Below are 17,927 nucleotides of genomic sequence, written 5' to 3' on the forward strand. Positions count from 1 at the left end.
GGCGTAGATGGTGACTGCCTTAGGAGAAATTGCTGTTCGAGGCAATATCAAATTCGTCTTCGTAACTAGCACAGATAGTGAGGGAGGTTGCGGCGGCAGAGGTGAGCTTGGTCAAGCGGTAGGTCTGGTGAATTCCTTCGAAGTTGACTTGGGTTCCTGCGATTGTTAGCCATCATTTTTATACTCATTCCAGTCGGGTATACTCACAATTGCGCTAGATTGACACTTCCCTGACCGGGGCAGTATCATCGAAGAAGCTGTAATAAACGTAATTGACATCATCCGGGCCTTCATCCTTGACGACAGCTTTGCCAGTCTACATTAGGGTGACGTTGAGGAAAGCCAGCACAGTGTGGGCTAGGCATAAGGCCCCTGTGAGAGTAGGGACGAATCGCAACTTGAAGACTGGTAGTTCCAATTAAGAATTAAGTCAAGAGAATGAGATTGAAGATCAGTTGAAGCGGGTAATAGACAGTAGTCCTGGCCATGGGTATTTCTGTTGGTCGGAACCCATCTGAGTCAGCTTAGTAGAAAAACTCATGGCAAACAAAATGGCTTGGTAGTGCATATGGTAGTGAATGGTCTCTACAGACAGTGCCTGGAGTAGACTTGAGTAGTGAATACATTAGGGCTGCAGTAAACCCCTGTAATTAGGGCTCAATGCGGTGCAACATGAGCTGTCATCTCAATTTCTTTGTTCTCCCGTGGTCTCTTTGTTTTTGATATTTTTTTTATTCCCCTGAACTCTTTCCTTGTTATTTGGCAACTCCATGTTTTACTTCATTACACTCTCCGCTCTTCATCTCACCGTCAACCTCTCGACGTCTATCAACTCGGCTTCCTACCGATATCCAAGCCACGATGGTTAACTTCATGGAAACCACCATCGCCCTACAAGTTCTCCTAGCGCCACATCAAACCGTCCGTCTTACTTCACTCCTCCCCATTGAAATCTCCATTCACAACGCCGCCAGTACTCCCGTGACAATCCTCGACCGGAACACTCCGCTCGATCCTGACGCTGGCCATCTAGGGGTCCTCAAACTCCACGACGCGCAAACACACGAAGAAGTACCTACCTCCACAATCTCCGCTAGCCGTATAAGGCCCCCTCTTCTAAATGAGTATATTGAGATTCCTTCCGACACGACGGTGAAGAGGACTCTTGAGCTGCGGGTGGATGAAAAGGATATACAAGCTGGACGGGAGTATACTGTGCGCGCGGAAGGGTATTGGTCAGCTGTGTGGTACAGGGCTTTGAGTGAGATTACGGAGGAGCAGAGGGATCATTCGCTGAACGCGACGACGGGGGAATTTTTGTCGAATGTTGGACGCGTTAAGGTTGAATAACTTGGTCCTAACAATGTGGCTTATAGAGCGTTTGGTGTAACATGCGGAGGGTTATATCGGGTCTTTGATAAGATTGAAATCTCGGGGTTATTTTTGAGATCGGTCTATTTAAACCAGACAAAGGCTCTAGAAAATAGAGAACTTCAAGTGACAGCCATGTCTGCTCCAGAGCAAACAATCGATATCCAAAATGACGCCCTACGCGTCTTCAATATCCTTCAATCAGGCGGCATCGCCATAATCCCCGCCAGCGTCGGCTATGGAATCGTTGCCACCGACCCGGACGCTCTACAGCGCGTCTTCGTGACCAAACAGCGCCAGCCACACAAGAAACACGCCATGATAGGTAGCTACGCGCTCCATCGCAAACTACACGTCCTCCCTCCACGCGAGACTGGAATGGTTCATCTCCTCACGGTCGACCTCGACCTGCCACTAGGCGTCATTGCGCCGTTCCGCGAGGACCATCCGATTATCCAAAAACTGGGAAAGGAGATACTGCAACGTAGCTCTGTTGATGGAACATTGTCAATGCTCGTGAACGGGGGCAAATTCCAGGAGGAACTATCGCGGTTGGCAACTGAGGCCGGTCTGCCACTTATGGGGTCATCGGCCAATTTAACTGGCAAGGGGACTAAGAGTACAGTTGAAGATATCGAGCCTGAGATTCGTGAGGCAGCGGATATTATCATAAACTACGGTCGACAGCGATATTCCTCGCCGCGGCCGTCGTCGACTATGTTTAATTTTAAGGATATGAAGTTGATGCGGTTTGGGGCTTGCTTTGATGTGATTCGGGATGTCTTCTGGAGGTTTTATGGGATTCGGTTACCCGATGACCCAGGACGAGAGGTGCTCTTTTCGGGCCACTTGGATGCGAATGCAAATGTTTATAACTAGTGCCTTCCAGATGTCTCAGTTCCTATGCAGGAAAGCTTAGTTCTACAAAATAATAATACATTGTGTAATTTTCAAGGAGATCTGAGTCATTTGGCTTGCAAACGGTCAGAAATCTTCACCATATTCCGAGCCACAAAATCTCCCATAACCTTCGGGATGTACGACGGAAAGCCGGCGTTAATCTGCTGCAAGATCCCCCACGACTGCTCCCCATTTGTGGTGTACGGCACGGTATCGGCCAGACCTGTCGTGTTGAAAGAGGTGTAAGCCAACGGAGTCTTATCGAATGACTCGGATGCGTCCACCACATCGATATCGAGTCCTCCGCTGGTAATGAATCGCACATTTCCAACGGATGCATATGCCAATGGAGCTTGTGCGTTTACAGCGTATGTTCGTGCTGCTGCAACATTCACCTCAGCGGATTGCCAGTCTGCTGCGTCCGAGTCACCATAGTCGGGTGTATCTGGCAGTTTAGTTTGTCATTGATGTAATAGGCTGCGAAGGGCATTGACGTACAAGGAAAAGATGCAATATGGAGCGTCTCTGTCTGCGCCTGAACATTAAAGGTCATTGCTGGGTGAAAGTGTTCCCAGCATTCAAGAATACCCCATCGACCGTACGGAGTAGCAATCACTTTCAATTCGTTCAGGGTACCATCAGACCAGATAGTCCTTTCACCGCCGGATGGCCTCAACTTGTGGCGGAGATAAATATTTTCTCCCTCTGGGGAAATCAATGCCTGTGCCATGTAGATATAGTTTCCTTCTCGATGGGAGAATCCGGGGACGACGTAGACTCCATTGGTCTTCGCGGCAGATACCAGTCGATTCCATTGAGGGCTATTCAGAGTAAGAGAGTTTTGGACGTAGTTCTTGATATGACTTGCGATGGAAACATTATCTGACATTCCTTTGGGATAGCTGCAGACGTTAGCATTGTGCTTGATCTCTGAATATGGCATTGCTTTTGGCGGACATACCCCGGAAACCATAACTCAGGAAAAACAACAAGATTAGCACCATTTCCTGCTGCTTGTTTGATAAGGTTGACGCCCTTGGAAACCGTCGCATTCAAGTCAAATTCAACTCCTGTCCAGTTGTTATTGCTCATGAGCGGGAGGGGCCAGTTTGCCGGCGGTGCGCGCACAACTGCAACGGTCAGGTTATCATAGTTGGCTGTCTGGTTGGCATGCTGCAGCAGACTCGCAGCACAACTGCCAACCAAGCCCAGGATTATTGAGAACCGCATTATAGGTCGATGATTCGGAGGTGCATATAAAGTCTGTCCAAGTACGGCAATGAAGCCCTCTTTATATCTTTGAGCCAACTCCGGATGAACCCGACTCCGTGCTCTGTGTCATGATGGATAATTCCCGATTTCCTTCCCGAGTACCTTCCCGATCAGCCCATCAAGATAAAGAGTTCGATGACGATTTTCTTCCTCGTCGGGACATCTTCGGGACGTGGATCTAGCTATCACGGGATTTGGGTATATCACAGCAAAGCCCGTCTTTATACAGACCCCGAACCTTGATTGTCGGTAGAATTTCGGAGTGTCTGAACAAGCAATATGCACGCCATTCGTAACTATGAGGCTCTGCTTGTTCATGCCATGAGGCGTTGGAGATTACACTCTGTAGTTTGTACCGCAAGTCCAAACCAGCCTGCCAGCTGCCAGCCGAAGGAATAACGCTCTCTACTCTTTTCATTTCTCAAATCGGTGCTGGCTATAGTCTGCTGAGTGACATGTGCTTCTTAGAGCAGCCTGTACATGGATTGAAAAACTTATTCATGCAATGCATGTCTATACTCTATGCCGTGTTCCTGGCAAGCTCCGGACGGAGAAATGAAAGGCAGCGTTCGTATCATATGAAGCGGGAAGTCATCATCGAAAGGCATATAATCTTCGAATATCCCTCAGCGGTATCACCAAGTGAAAATATATTGTGATATTTGCCAGACACTCTGGTAGCCTGGAAATGTATATCAGAAAGACAATCAGGATTTCCTCTTTCGGTAATCTTCGGCACATCCCCACGTATGACATCAGTCATTACACCGGCACTCAAAAGTTGACAAACTCCAATGCCCATTTTATTATCCAAGACTCTACAAATAGGAAAGATGACAGTCCAAACTATTTGCTCAAAGGGCATTTTCCACGGCTTGCCTGTCTTTCCGGACGATGTGGAAGGCCTCACGGCCATTGTCACCGGTGCCAATGGCATTTCCGGCACGCATATGGTAGGTCACACCTCTAACCCAACCTTTACTGTAACTCTGACGAACAAATAGCTTCGCGTCCTATGTGAATCGCCCAAACGATGGAAGAAAATCTACGCCGTCTGTCGTAGACCACCTCATGGTGAATGGCCAAGTCAGGTTGAACATGTCTCAATGGACTTACTCCAGTCCCCGGAGAAGATTGCAGAGCAGATACACAAGCGAGGAATGAAGGCTGACTACACGTTCTTCTTCGCTTACATCCAGCCGAAGCCGAAAGAGGGCGAGAGTATTTGGAGTGCTGTTGATGAGCTTGTTAAGGTTAACAGTACGTATCCTGTCCGGAAGTGATTTTCTCCTGCTAACGATGCAAGCCGCCCTATTGAGCAACTTCCTTGAGGGACTGGCAATTTCCAAGTCTGTCCCTCGGAGGGTCCTGCTCCAACTAGGGGCAAAGTATTACGGCGTGCATCTAGGCCCCTCCGCAGTACCGCAGGAAGAATCTGATGAACGGGTCCATCTGGAGCCGAACTTCTATTACCCCCAGGAAGACTGCCTGCGCGACTTTGCTCAGAAGCACGGTATTGGATGGAACATCACCCGTCCCTCCTGGGTCCCTGGCGCTGTTCCTGATGCAGCGATGAACCTCTGTCTTCCACTTGTCATCTATGCCACGATCCAGAAGCACCTTGGGAAGCCATTGGAGTTTCATTCAGATCTTAACGCTTGGGAAGCAAACCAAACGCTATCCACGGCACACCTGAACTGCTACCTCGCAGAATGGGCCGTCCTGGAGCGCCACGCCAAGAACGAGAGCTTCAACGCCTCCGATGACTGTCCGTTTACCTGGGGCAAATTCTGGCCGCGACTAGCGGAAAGATTCAGGGTGCCATGGACAGGACCATCTACCGACCCATCTGCATTCAAGGAACAAGAAACACCATACAACCCTCCACCTCGCGGATTCGGACCCCCAGCCAAGCTGCGATATCGATTTACCTTGACGGAATGGGCTAAGAAGCCTGAGGTCCAGCAGGCGTGGAAGGAACTTGCAGAGAAGTACCAGCTGCGGGATGGGTCGCTGGGAGATGTTGATAGGATTTTCGGGTTTGCTGATGCTGCGTTGGGCATGTCGTATCCTATTCTTTTCAGGTGAGTGGACGTGATGGTTAATGTCAAGGGTGATGCTGATTGTACTAGCACGGCGAAAGCGAAAAAACTCGGGTTCTTTGGGTTTGTCGACAGTACCGAGTCTGTGTTCAAGGTGTTTCAGGAGTTTGTAGATCTGAAGATGGTTCCTCCTCTTCCTTGATCATGTGTTGGTATATGTGCATTCATAGGGGAATTGTACGTATTCTTGTTTAGTACTATGTGGATTGGACTGCATATTAAGTGTCTGTAGACACCATTTCTTCATTGTATCGATATCTGCATTTGCAAAACGTCATGTCTACAACCTCGGCTTAATCATGCCAACCTCAATCTCCCTCTTGCTAATCTCCTTCAACACCTTCTTCAAAATCTTTCCACTAGCATTCTTCGGCACCCCCTCCACAAAGACAACGCCACCCGTCAACGACTTGTACTTCGCCAGCCGCTCCTTCATATATGTCTGCACATCCTCCGCCGTCAACTTCTGTCCTTCTTCCGTAGGCCTCTTGACGATATACGCGCGCGGCCACTCCTCATCAGATCCTGCGAAGCTAATTCCAATAACAGCCGCGTCAACGATCTGTGGGTGCAATAACAGTACAGATTCGAGTTCCGCGGGGGCAACCTGGAACCCGCGAACTTTGATAAGTTCCTTCTGTCGGTCCACGATGTACCATTTACCGGTTGCCTCGTCGCAGTACGCAATGTCGCCTGTCTTGTACCAACCGTCCGCATCGAAAGAAGACGCGTTAGCTTCGGGATTATTAAAGTAGCCGGGCGTGACAGTTGGGCCGCGGACGCAGAGCTCTCCACGAGTGTTGTAGGCTGAGATATTATTCCCCTCAACATCGATAAGTTTCGCCTCGAGATTAGGAATCAACCGTCCCACAGACCCAGTTTCGTCGTGCTCGGGATACCGAAAGGACATAGCAATGCAGCTTGTTTCAGTCATGCCCCATACCTGCGTCAAGGGGGCCTCTTTATCCATGAGCTCGTGGAACCTAGCCTGGACGTCGCGGCCCAGAGGCGCAGCACCGCAGCCTGCCATCTTGACCTTCTTCAAGAATGGCCGCTTTCTGGCATGCGGGTTCATGAGGATTCCGACCGCGATCGGAGGCACCATGGTTAGGTCAGTGACACCGTATTTTTCAACGGCTTCCAGGAAGTCGTTGAGATTGAAGCGGCGCATGACGTAGGTGATGTAGCCGGCTTTCAGGGTCGAGAAATGGGTTGATGGAGCTGCTGCTGCGTGGAAGACTGGCGTGGGTACTACTTTGCAGACCTATTTGGGTCAGACCAGTATAATCCGATAGGGGATGGATACTCACTCGGTATGGTCGGGGATGCGTCTCAAAAACCAGTTCATGCTGTGCCGCCATGTTGTAGTGAGTGATAGTGACAGCCTTGGGCAGACCGGTCGTACCACTGCTAAACAGTCTTGCTGCCGTGGTCTCTCTTGTAGTTTTCAAATCGTCAAAACGCACCCAGTCCGTCTCACCGGCTTTGAAAAGCTCCTCCCACGATCGGAACCCAGACGGGACATCTTGCCCGAGAGCATTGAAAATGAGGATGTTGTTTTCCGGAATACCAACGCCACTTGCAGCAGCCTTGAGTGAGCCCACAATCTCCGGCTCCGAAATCAGAAACTTAGCCTCCGATGCTCTAATGTGGTGCTCCAGCTCCATCGGCGTGTACGATGGATTCGTGCCGGTGAAAATCCCACCAGCACCTACAATCGCCAAGACCAGAATACTATAATAAATCTGCCCTCTTAGCTTCGCCCTCGACACAGAAAAAATGGTGGTCCTACATCATTGAACGCGTGAATCGCCACACAATCACCCTTCCGAACACCCCATGCCTGCAGTCCCGCAACAAGCTGGCGGATCAGCTTTCGGGCTTGGTTACAGGAGATAGACCGTGATGGGTTTCCCGGGTCTCTATAAATCTGCTCGAGTCAGTCTCGTCGCGTCCGATTGACAATGGCGGGCGCGTACCGGCTCGTCCTGGTCGTACTTGGGATCGTCGAAAATGTACGACAGGAGGTCCTTGGTGGGAATGTGCAATCGCTCGGCGGGTTCGAAGATCATGATTACTTTGTACACTCAATTGAAAGCAAATTGATGATCGAAAAGGAGAATGAAGTGTCTATGTTTTATAGATGATCGGCTACCCAAACATTCCCCGCATCTGTAAACAAGCGCCGAGTACCGAGAAGCATAACTGACCGAATAAGTGCATAATGAATGCATGAGATGGATTAACTAGTAATGAACATAGAGATCAGGGGTTAAAGCGGTGGCCACCACGATCTTCATTAATTAGGCTATCTAACTAACTGGTCATCAAGCTCTATCCATAGATACTCGGTAGTCTTCCCATTGGTCATCTTCCGCACAATATCTGCATTATAAACCCCATCAGGACCATGCCCTCTCCCCGGCCGCGTATACCACTACGAAGGATGAAATCCCCATCATCAAGACTAACAAACAATTGAACCGCATCCGTGGATTTCGCGCCCATTTCCACCTGATCTCATCCCCATAGACATCCGCTTCCCCCGGGACATGATACTCCACCTCTACACCTTCCAGCTCCGTGGCCCAGAGTGATTTCTCCTCACGTGGTTGTAAAATCACCATCGAAACCTAGGTGCCATTGCCCAGCCTATCCCAGGATTAAGTGGGTTGCTCTCGGATACGTCAATGATTCCATGGTCAAGCTGTTGCGAAGCCTATGGACAGGCTCTCGGACTATTTGTCTTGGATTAACATTGAATGCAGCAATTAAATCGTCTATGCGTACTGAGAATATCATTCACCATTGCATTATAACGCCTTTTCATAGCAATAGCTAGCTCTTCCATAACGCCGTACATGCAAATGCGGTAGCGCAAACTACCTCCGCCGACTTGAACTCGGCATCGCCTCGAAAGCATCATCATCGTCGTCATCGTCGATATCCTCACTAAGCAGGCTCGTAGCCCGCGTCGTCCTACTCGATCTCGCCTGCGAACCTGAGAAATTCAACGTCGACTGCGTCGCCTGTTTACCGCGCGCGGTACTCCGAGAACCCCGTGTAGAAGACGGTGCCGCAGGAGAGGCTGCACTCCGTCCGGATCGACGCTGGCTGGTTGTCGTGGCAGGAGCGGCTGGTTTGCGGCTCGTTGTTTTGCTCTTTGGGGCCGGTTGTTTGACAAATAAGGCCTGTGAATCGTCGTCCTCGTCGATGTCTGACAAGCCTTGGTCGTCTTCATCGTCATCGTCCAGCATGACGACATCTTCTTCCTCATCTTCATCGTCAGAAACGGCCTTGTGTCGATGGCCCTTGGTGGCTGGGGCGGCTTTCTTTGCGGTCGTGGTCTTTGCGGTTGTACGAGAGCCGGTCGCCGGCTTGGCAGCTGCCCTACCCCCCCGACCACGGCCGCGACCACGCGTACCACCTCTTGCCGGTGCAGGCGTGGTACCATCTTCAGCAGCCACATCCTCGTTCGGATCACCACCTTCATTATCAGAGTGAATCAATGCACCTGGCTGATCCTCCCAAACACCATCGAATTCCGTGTCCCAACCATCAGGCTTGGGCTTGAAACGTTTCTTGCCCCGGGTTCGCTTCTTGATGCCGCGCGAGAACATATCCTCCATCTGTGCGCGGTACTTTTCCATGGCGGTTTGCAGGGAGTTTTGGAGTTTTTCCTCGTCATCCTGCTCCTCCTCTTCGCGGTCAAGGGATAGCAGGTGCTTCATTTGATTGTCCAGTGATTCGTTCACGAACATTTCCATTGCGTGTTTGTCGTCTTTGTCGATGAACTGCGAGACAGCGTCTCCGAAAGAGTTCTGTGGTAGGATACTGAGCGACTGCTGGGCGAGGAAGTCCCGTACTAGCTGCTCCACTTTCACCGTGTCGAGCGTCGCCAACTGGGAAACGGCCGATTCGTCGACCTCGACATCGCCCTGCTTACGAGTCATGTTCTTCTTCTTGCGGTGAAATTGTACGACATCGTTAACGTTGGCGACCTTGCCGACAAAACGGTTTGAAAATCGCTGCGGGTTTTCGCAGTCATAACTGCCTCCTTCTGGTGTTGAAACCTCGACACGCAGCCTAACGAGAGGTAACGGGATATCCTGCTCTTCGTCCTCCGCTGCCTCGCCATGTGTGTCGGCCCAGTCTGCATTGGCTTCTTCGATGAGTTCCTCCACGAGCGTCATGAGGAATCGTGTGACTTCGGTACGGTTGTTTTCCTTGCGGGCCAATTTCTGCGCCCCCTTCTCCTTTGATAAAACGATTTCTCGCATCGCAAACGGGCGGACGGACTTTAAGCGGACTGGTTCGCTCTTGAACTCGCGGCCTGTGATGCTGAGAATCGACACATGCTTGGCCACTGATTCGCCAGGACAGAGGGACGTCGCAACGGACGATCCTGGTTGCATAACGTGGAAGTTCATTTCAGGGTTCAGTCGCGGATCAATCAGGCACTCGTGCTCATGTCCCCAGATAACAAGGTCCATGAATTCGGGCAGAAAATTCTCGGGGAGATAGTTCGTCTCGGTGTAGGCGTGATGGTTCTGATGAACGGACATCAAATTGAACCAATCATCTCTCTGAATTCCTGGCTGATAGAACTTGACTTTGTTGTCTCGAAACGTCCGGAAGAGGCGTTCGTCCCGGACATTGCTCATACCGTACAAAGCCAGCTTGGTCCGTCCTTTCTGTAACAAAACTGGTTTGATGTGGATGTTATCTGACTCTGGAATTCGACCGTAGTAGTTTATCAAGCCCGATACTTGGAGCAGGTCCAAAGCCGCGAGATGACCCTCTCCAGAGGGATCATCGTGGTTCCCGTGAATGGAGAAGATCGGGATCGCCACGTTGATATCCTCATCCTCATAATTCGGATGGTTAAAAGCGCCCTGGAAGTTCTCACTGGCATCACTGATCATTTCCAGCTCGCACGGCTTGTCTCCCAGGCAGTTCATCCGAATTGACCTCATCACCTGATACATGGACTTCCGGGACGGCTTGTTCTCGTGAAACAGATCCCCTGCCAGCAGTACCATATCGACATCTTGCTCCTTGGCCAAGCACATCACCTCGTGGAAACTCTTCCAGCTGTCGTCTCCCCGGATGGGGTCTCGCTCATTGTAGCCGACATGATTGTCGGTAGCGACAAGGATACGAATGGTTTCCGGGTCTGTTCGTCAGCTTAGTCTTACATGCCTGCAAAGCAGTGAGATCCTTACCATTTACTCCGGGCATTTTGACGATCTAATGTGGCCTTGTCGCGTTGCGGAAATCGGGGACAACCAGAGCTTAAATACTATGCCGGAGTGCTGCCTGGAGCGGCAAACGGTTAAAAAACAAAAATGCAATAACATTCATTCAGAAATGCACTACACAGCGTCTCTTTCTTCCTCCTCCGTTCAGTCACCAATGGTGCTTGTTGACTGTTATCGCAGAAACGATATGGTGATGTCGCCTCCGTCGCGTCTGGCGTCACGTGTCGCGGAACGCGAATCTTCTACCGAAACCTAAGGCAATTATATACCAAGAACATACCCAACTGATATACTCGAAAATAGTTATGGCATTCAATGGTTTGAAAATGATATGGAAAGCTACGACGTCCTTTTTCTTGATCATAGTAGGTTATTACTATTCTCTAGCACTGTTATCCCTAGACGAAAAACATAGATGACAGCAGTCTAGTAGATGAAGTAGTGACGAGTTGCAATATTTGTGCTCATTTGCTTTGATATACCTGTTTTCCTGGTTTCGACGTTAGGGTACCTCCATGGGTAGTTCCTACGGGAACTACCATGAGATGTACGGCAACTTGTTGTCAATTCAGGATCTCCATGGAAGTAAAGCCGGATCCAAAAATAACCTTCCAGAGCTTTGTTCCGGGGACTTCTATGCTAGGATCAGCCATGTAATCTGTAAGCTGAAGGGCTAAAACTTACTCTGTTGAAGTGAACGTGGCATTCTACAATCGAGAATTGGTCAATCTCAGGTATCTCCAGGGACTGAAAGCGTATATTTGCCGTTATTCACAAACCTCCTGCAATATTCTCCCCGGCGGGCCTCCACGCAAGATTTCTATACCCCATTTGGGGTCTTCGATCGAAAGCCATTCCGGTTCTAACCATCACCGAGAACACAAGAGTCGGAATATCCATTGTACTGATCGGTAGGATTCGTCCTTGTAGCAGGACTCGATAGGCCCCTCCGTCATGTCGTTGGCTCAAAAGATCGTCTAGAATCAAGACATACTCATGCTGATTAGGTCTTTCAGCCAAGACATTTCTCGATGGCGTTCTTTGACCACCATGTTCTCATCACCAAGTAGATGCCAGCTGAGAGATAGAAGAAGGGTTTCTATTGCAGAAATAGGTAGGTAGTATAAACCTACCAGTGAATGGTGTGAATCGCGTCACGTGTGCGGAGCGAAGTCTTCCCCTCCGTCGAAAGTGACTCAACCTTTCACCTTCACATTCACTCTTCACCCATTCTTAGCATAACACCCAGCTTGCGCATGCTCAACGGCATCATCTTGTCTCTCTATACCTCTTACCGCGCTCATCCTAGCTCTCTTGCTTCTACCCGACTGTTCCAGTTCTCGTCCTGGTGCAGTCGCCCCCTTTGCCTCCGTTCTCCCGCGAAACCTTTTTATGCAACCCGAGTCTCCTGCAGTATCTCAACATACACACTTCTCGGAATCGCCTCGTGCAGAACCCTCCGATCCTACCCAGCATGGACATGACTTCTGTGGCGATGACCCGGTCTCTGATTCTCCCCATCAAGGGGGGCCTGGAGACCGTCCAGAAGTCGTCCCGCCGAGGAACGGGGCAGATTCGCCCCTAAACGGATATGAAGACAATATAGCTTCTTCGTTGTTGTTATCGTCGCAGCAAGCCAAACTCAATGAACTCAATGTGCTCGATTTGTCGCATCTGTCGTCGGTATCCTTTGAGGATGTCCCCAATGGTATGCCATCCTTGTTTCGTTCCCCGGTAATCAGATGATCCTAACTAGGTCCTACCAGAGGTCTTGACGCACATCCTGTCCCACCTCCCCCCTCCGTCGCTGTCGTCGATCGCATTGGTATCTCGTCGCTTCCACACTCTAGTCACGACGCCCCACGCTTGGAGAATCGCCTTCTCCCGCTACTTCCCTGGGCCCAGCAACAATGAAATTGGCAGTCGGGTCGCGGCCTCGCAGCGGTCAGAACAATTCGTGTCGGATAAACGGTACTTCACTCGGTTGACTGCGCTAGCGTCCTGGCGGAGCGAGTACATACTGCGAACGCGATTATTGCGCTCTCTCTCGAAGGGCAAACCGGCCCAGTTCGAACCATCAAAGAAGAACGGCGCCGTACGATCGGCTAATGTGCGCAATGGCAGTGCTGTTGTCACGTATACCTCGCAACTGATGTTTCCCGTCAGTCACATCGCCTGTTCCTTTGGTACGGAAACTGCCAAGGAACGGCCGGTGTTCATTCACGGCGCTGCGGAGCAGGGAATTGCATCGGCCAGTGATCCTGCGTCTGTCAAGGTTGGAACGTGGGGACTATCCGACCATCAGCTATTTCGACACTTCGCAGATCTTTACACTGGCGTTGCTGAATACGGTCTTGGTTCTGGTGACATGGTTGGTCTACCTAATCGTATGGATGTCAGTCAGCCATACGGCATGATCTACGGAGAGGGTTGCCCGCAGGGTCGCAGCTATTTCATCTCATCAGCTGAATTGCGCGGTCGCTTCTTGGGGCTTACGGTTTCCAATCCGGAGCCACAGTTGGGTATCCCGGCACAGAACCTGATTACGTCGTCTGTTACCGCGGTTTGGATCGCCAAGTCATCTGAAGTCCTGAGAATGACAAAGGGCCTAGTTGGGATGCTGTCTGGCTCGTCTGCAGGTATCCTGACGGCTTATTCTTTGGGCCCTAACCCGCTGTACGAGCCACGCTTCGAACGAGGTCAGCCAACCGCGAAATGGGTCCTTTGTCCGGGTGTCCCCATCATTGCGATTGCCGTCGATGACAAGATTTCGCCGCAACGCCATGCAGGACGCCGAATTTGGGCTGTTGTTCTCAATGCTCTGGGGGAGGTCTTTTACCTTACCGATCTGCCGCATCAGCCACATGTTCCGCCTAAGGCTACCCCAGAGGAGCTTGACCGTCTAGCCTGGAAAACAGGCAGGTCCGTCCGCTGGGAGCTTGCAGAGCTGAGTAGACGTGTTGCTAGGCCAGACCCATACAACCAGGAGCTTGTCGATGGTAGCTACAGTCCTCGATCATCGTCGGATTCGATGAAGTTGGACAAGAACCAAATTGCTGCCGAGACGAAGGAAATTGAAAAGTTCTTGGTATTCAAACCAAAGCACTTCCGCAAGGTTTGCGAAGGTTGGGATATGAGGCGTGAATTGAAGGTCGACTTTGCCGGTGATGATGGGAACGGGGCAGGCGAGTCTGTCATGATCATCACATGCGGCTTGGGCGAAGGTGAAAAGGCTTCAATTCGCCGTTTGACAAGGCAGGCTGTTGCCTCTACCTTTCCTGAGGCCCGTGCCAGCGCTGCCAGTACTCCGATGTCAACATCTATCTTTGGTGGTCCTATCAAAGAGCCCCTTCAACTTGAGCCTCAGAGTATTCCGCCTTCCAGATCAAGCCGCATGAGTGAACGAATCTGCACCGTCAAGGATACCGAATGGTATATCTCGGACTTCAACTTTGGCGATCGCAAATCTGTTCAAATTACCGCCAACGCCTTAGATGCATCGACCTATGCCTTGTTGACCAAGGAGGAGGATCCGCTCTTGGCAATGTCAGGCAGCTCGGTTTCCTCGACCATGTCTTCTCCGTTGCCGCGTATGGCACAGCCGTCATCAGGGACGGAAGTTCCTGGTCAAAGAGCTCGGTATGTTGCCGTTGGTACAGCCACGGGACTGGTGTTTGTGTGGGATATGCGATCTCCAACCGCGCGAAACTCGGAGGTCATCAACAACGTCTCGCCTCTCCGGATCATCCAGACTGATTCGCCGCAGATTTCGTGTGTTGCCCTGACGTCGCTTTACTTGGTACATGGAGGAAATGATGGTCTTGTACAAGCTTGGGATCCTCTTGCATCGTCTACGGGTCCTATTCGAACCATGAACTCTCGCTTCTCTTCACGTGCCCGTCGTCGGCTTGTTCAGGCCGAGGCTTCCATGCACGGAGTTGGCAACAACTTCTTTGCTGTGGGTGCAATTTGCCTTGACCCAGACTCGACGGTCTTGAGAGGAATGGTCGCCTTGGGAACCCACCTACGTTATTGGTCCTACAGTTCGTCTTCAGCTGATCAATACAAGACAAGCAAGCGTCGATGGCGGCGTGGTCAGCGAGGTGGCAATGCTTCAGGCGAAGGTCAACGCTTTAGCAACAGCGGCCGTGGAGCAGTGTGGGATTATATCGAGGACGAAAAGGTGGAAATGGAACGACAGAAGGTGGCTGACCAGAAGGAACGGAAGCATCTTAACAACCGCTTTGGTGTTGAGTTGCTGGGTCCAGATGCCAGCGAGGAAGACATTATCGCCTACGCGCAGCTGCTGAGCCAGGAATCTATGACCGACGATGCCGCGAAGCGGGGTGAAAGTCTCGAAACTCCGAACATCAGTACTTCGCCTAGTACCCCTGGGCTCAACGAAGTGTCGAATGAACCTTCGTCGTCGTCGTCCCCATTCCAGACAAGCGTCGAAGATGCGGATGATCCTGAAATTGCCGAAGCTATCCGCTTGAGTTTGCTCGAGGAGCAAGCATCCTCATTCGGTACAGATTCGTTCACGACGAGAGCCTCGCAATCCAGCCAAAGTGACTATTCACCTGAACCGAGAGCGGCGGAAAGCAGTAATCAGCAAGAGGTTGATGATCTCGAGTTTGCGTTACAGCTGAGTCTTGTGGAGAACAATGCTAAGACGGCGGAAGAGTGGGAGGAGTTCCCTGCGCTTAGCACGCAGTCGCCTAGCAAGGACAAGGGGAAGGGAAGGGCTTTGTAATGTTACTATTTGTTGATATTTCTATGTTTCGGTTTAATGTTCTGCATATTGATCTATACTTGTTTTGCCTTGCATTGGAATGTGCCCCTGTTGATCAACTGTAAATCATGCATAGCAGCAGATCCTGTTTGAAGGATCATTTAACCCGAGCACATATATGCTGACAAACACCTTAATTTTAACTACCGTGCAGCTCACTAAAAATACATTAGGAAATACTACATTCCCTAAATGAACAATAAACAATCACTAAATATCAAAACAAGTAAACAATCACAGCAAAGCAGCCAACCCCGCAACACCACTCAAAAGGCTGAACAGCATAGAAGACGACGGTTTGCTACCGGCGCCTGTGTAGTATGTCGGGGTCGGGCTTGCGCTGGGACTTGCGTCGTTGGCGGTAGCGTGGATGATTGTGCTCGAGCTCGAGCTCGAGTTAGGGGTTGAGATGGTGTTAGCGTTGTGGGTGGAGGGGGTTGGTGTAATTGTGGATTGTGTAGCGGAAGAAGAGGTGGTGGCTTCAGGGGCCTGGGTGGTCTGGGGGGTCTGGGTGGTGGTCTCGGCTGCAGAGTCATTATCGTCGTTCGTGTTGGTATCATTGCTGCTGTGCTTGTCGTCCTTGTCCTCATCCTTGTCCTCGTGCTTGGCCTCATCGTTCTTCTCATCCTTATCTTCGTTGTTATCCTTGTCCTCATTGTCGTTGTCCTTGTCATCACTGTCCTTGTCATCTGTGGCGGGCTTCTTCCCAGATTCATCCTCCTTGACATTCAAGCTCACACCCGAAACCTCCTCCCCATTAGCCCCATGGATCTTCTGCGTAACATCCCTCCCTCCAAAGCCAACAATCTTCCCACCCTTGCCACCACACCCATTATCAATCAACTTCTGCACACCCTCCAGCCTCTCGGGCAACTCAAAAGAGTCCAGAAATTCACCACTCGTAATGAGGCTCGAACTGCACTCCACCGGCTCAGCGTCCGTATGCGCCTTACTCGCTTCCTTGAGCCGCTGCATATCAAGTTTGCTATATTGCTCCCGCAACGCATCAAAGTCCTCCCGCAGCTTCGCGTCTCCGTTGCTATCAACAACAACAAGCCCATAGTCATTCTCCTCCTGCGCATACTCATACACCAAACCGCCCGCAAACGCCGTGCTCATTTTCTCGCCATACAACGCCTGCACCTCAGAGAACTTCCGCGGCTGCACGGCATTACACCCATACTCGGAGAAAATGACCGGGAACGAGGAATTCACAAAATCCTCCGTGAGTACATCATAGCCGGAGGCGTGGTAGTCCGAGTCGCCGCACCAGGAGTACGAGTTTAGGCCGAAGAAGTCGGCGCGCGAGTCGGTGGATTTGATGTCGCATTGGAAATAGTTTGCTTGGTCGAGGAGGATGTTGCGAACGTCGGCGGCGGAGTATCCCACGGGGATGGAGCGGGTGGCGTGTTTCGAGATGTAGGCTTTCATATCGCGTTGCACGGCCTGTTTGCTATTAGCCTGTACCATATGTGAGATGGGGTGGTAAGTCAGGACGCACGCGAATGTAAGCAGGCACAGCATGCGCAGACTGCTCATTGATAACCTCATTCCCCGAGAAAAACGCCAACGTATTCGGGTAGTCCTTAAACCCCTCAATGATACCAAAGACCTGCTCAAAGTATCCTGGGTTATAGCTATTCCATGGCTGCGTGCGATCGAGGTTATCGCCCTGCAACGGCGAGTTCACGTCAAGGATCATGTAGATACCAGCAGCGTTGAAGATAGACGCGCATTCATCATGGTTCAGAGTCGGAGAGAGGTTGTAAACACGGATTGTGTTAACGCCCAATCGCTGCATTAATGCTGCATCCCGGAGACAGTCTTTGGGGCTGCTTAAGGGGTCTTTTTTCGTGCTGAAGCCGCCTGCGCCTCCAGGTTGGTAGCTATAAGCAGTTAGTGTAATGTCGCATCAATAATATGTGGCAGACATACTCAACACCAATGATGGGAAATCGCTCTTTTGTCTCGCTGTTCACAAAGTCTTTTCCGTCCACCACGACCGGCGTCACGGCGGAGGCTGTCGCGGCCAGCGCGACGAGGGTGGTTAGGATATTTGATGGCTGTGTTCATTGTATTAGTTCTTAGTCCCTTTGTATGGGGATTTGTTGGGCACATACAGAAGGCATTTTGGTTTTGGTCAATGACCGATTGAACAAAAGCAATCAACCAGGACGAGCCCGTAGATAAATGATATCGATGAAGGGGGAGGCGAATTGGGCCGTCAAA

General features: G+C 50.8%; 9 protein-coding genes across 9 annotated transcripts; 4 read left to right on the forward strand and 5 right to left on the reverse strand.

The window, feature by feature from the left end:
- Positions 1 to 19: 19 nt before the first annotated feature.
- Positions 20 to 294, reverse strand: EURHEDRAFT_381475 (uncharacterized protein; the record flags this gene model as incomplete). The annotated part of the gene is made up of 2 exons (XM_040779419.1): positions 20 to 156; positions 204 to 294. 2 exons carry the CDS (start codon positions 292 to 294, stop codon positions 20 to 22), a joined length of 228 nt encoding a protein of 75 aa, XP_040634676.1.
- A 579-nt stretch (positions 295 to 873) lies between these two features.
- Positions 874 to 1,350, forward strand: EURHEDRAFT_465852 (uncharacterized protein; the record flags this gene model as incomplete). The annotated part of the gene is made up of 1 exon (XM_040785049.1): positions 874 to 1,350. The coding sequence occupies one exon, from the start codon at positions 874 to 876 to the stop codon at positions 1,348 to 1,350; it is 477 nt and encodes a 158-aa protein (XP_040634677.1).
- A 156-nt stretch (positions 1,351 to 1,506) lies between these two features.
- EURHEDRAFT_518747 (uncharacterized protein) lies at positions 1,507 to 2,250 on the forward strand (the record flags this gene model as incomplete). The annotated part of the gene is made up of 1 exon (XM_040786717.1): positions 1,507 to 2,250. The coding sequence occupies one exon, from the start codon at positions 1,507 to 1,509 to the stop codon at positions 2,248 to 2,250; it is 744 nt and encodes a 247-aa protein (XP_040634678.1).
- An 86-nt stretch (positions 2,251 to 2,336) lies between these two features.
- EURHEDRAFT_389916 (carbon-nitrogen hydrolase) lies at positions 2,337 to 3,517 on the reverse strand (the record flags this gene model as incomplete). The annotated part of the gene is made up of 3 exons (XM_040779804.1): positions 3,233 to 3,517; positions 2,770 to 3,173; positions 2,337 to 2,716 (listed from the first exon to the last, which is right to left on the reverse strand). Exons 1-3 carry the CDS (start codon positions 3,499 to 3,501, stop codon positions 2,337 to 2,339), a joined length of 1,053 nt encoding a protein of 350 aa, XP_040634679.1. The 5' UTR covers positions 3,502 to 3,517.
- An 859-nt stretch (positions 3,518 to 4,376) lies between these two features.
- EURHEDRAFT_465849 (SDR family oxidoreductase) lies at positions 4,377 to 5,787 on the forward strand (the record flags this gene model as incomplete). The annotated part of the gene is made up of 4 exons (XM_040785048.1): positions 4,377 to 4,496; positions 4,548 to 4,803; positions 4,850 to 5,627; positions 5,676 to 5,787. The coding sequence occupies 4 exons, from the start codon at positions 4,377 to 4,379 to the stop codon at positions 5,785 to 5,787; spliced, it is 1,266 nt and encodes a 421-aa protein (XP_040634680.1).
- Positions 5,788 to 5,853: 66 nt separating this feature from the next.
- On the reverse strand, positions 5,854 to 7,765 carry EURHEDRAFT_533977 (acyl--CoA ligase). Its single transcript, XM_040787270.1, has 4 exons — positions 7,625 to 7,765; positions 7,438 to 7,575; positions 6,956 to 7,390; positions 5,854 to 6,909 (listed from the first exon to the last, which is right to left on the reverse strand). Exons 1-4 carry the CDS (start codon positions 7,715 to 7,717, stop codon positions 5,926 to 5,928), a joined length of 1,650 nt encoding a protein of 549 aa, XP_040634681.1. The 5' UTR covers positions 7,718 to 7,765; the 3' UTR covers positions 5,854 to 5,925.
- Positions 7,766 to 8,527: 762 nt separating this feature from the next.
- On the reverse strand, positions 8,528 to 10,886 carry EURHEDRAFT_381481 (MRX complex nuclease subunit; the record flags this gene model as incomplete). Its single annotated transcript, XM_040779420.1, has 2 exons — positions 8,528 to 10,821; positions 10,871 to 10,886. 2 exons carry the CDS (start codon positions 10,884 to 10,886, stop codon positions 8,528 to 8,530), a joined length of 2,310 nt encoding a protein of 769 aa, XP_040634682.1.
- A 1,412-nt stretch (positions 10,887 to 12,298) lies between these two features.
- On the forward strand, positions 12,299 to 15,659 carry EURHEDRAFT_518752 (F-box and WD domain protein; the record flags this gene model as incomplete). Its single annotated transcript, XM_040786718.1, has 2 exons — positions 12,299 to 12,614; positions 12,673 to 15,659. The coding sequence occupies 2 exons, from the start codon at positions 12,299 to 12,301 to the stop codon at positions 15,657 to 15,659; spliced, it is 3,303 nt and encodes a 1,100-aa protein (XP_040634683.1).
- A 273-nt stretch (positions 15,660 to 15,932) lies between these two features.
- Positions 15,933 to 17,827, reverse strand: gel2 (1,3-beta-glucanosyltransferase gel2; the record flags this gene model as incomplete). The annotated part of the gene is made up of 4 exons (XM_040779805.1): positions 15,933 to 17,144; positions 17,200 to 17,584; positions 17,634 to 17,761; positions 17,819 to 17,827. 4 exons carry the CDS (start codon positions 17,825 to 17,827, stop codon positions 15,933 to 15,935), a joined length of 1,734 nt encoding a protein of 577 aa, XP_040634684.1.
- Positions 17,828 to 17,927: the final 100 nt, after the last annotated feature.

This window comes from Aspergillus ruber (genome assembly GCF_000600275.1).
Source record: "Aspergillus ruber CBS 135680 unplaced genomic scaffold scaffold00040, whole genome shotgun sequence".
NCBI classification, from domain to species: Eukaryota; Fungi; Ascomycota; class Eurotiomycetes; order Eurotiales; family Aspergillaceae; genus Aspergillus; species Aspergillus ruber.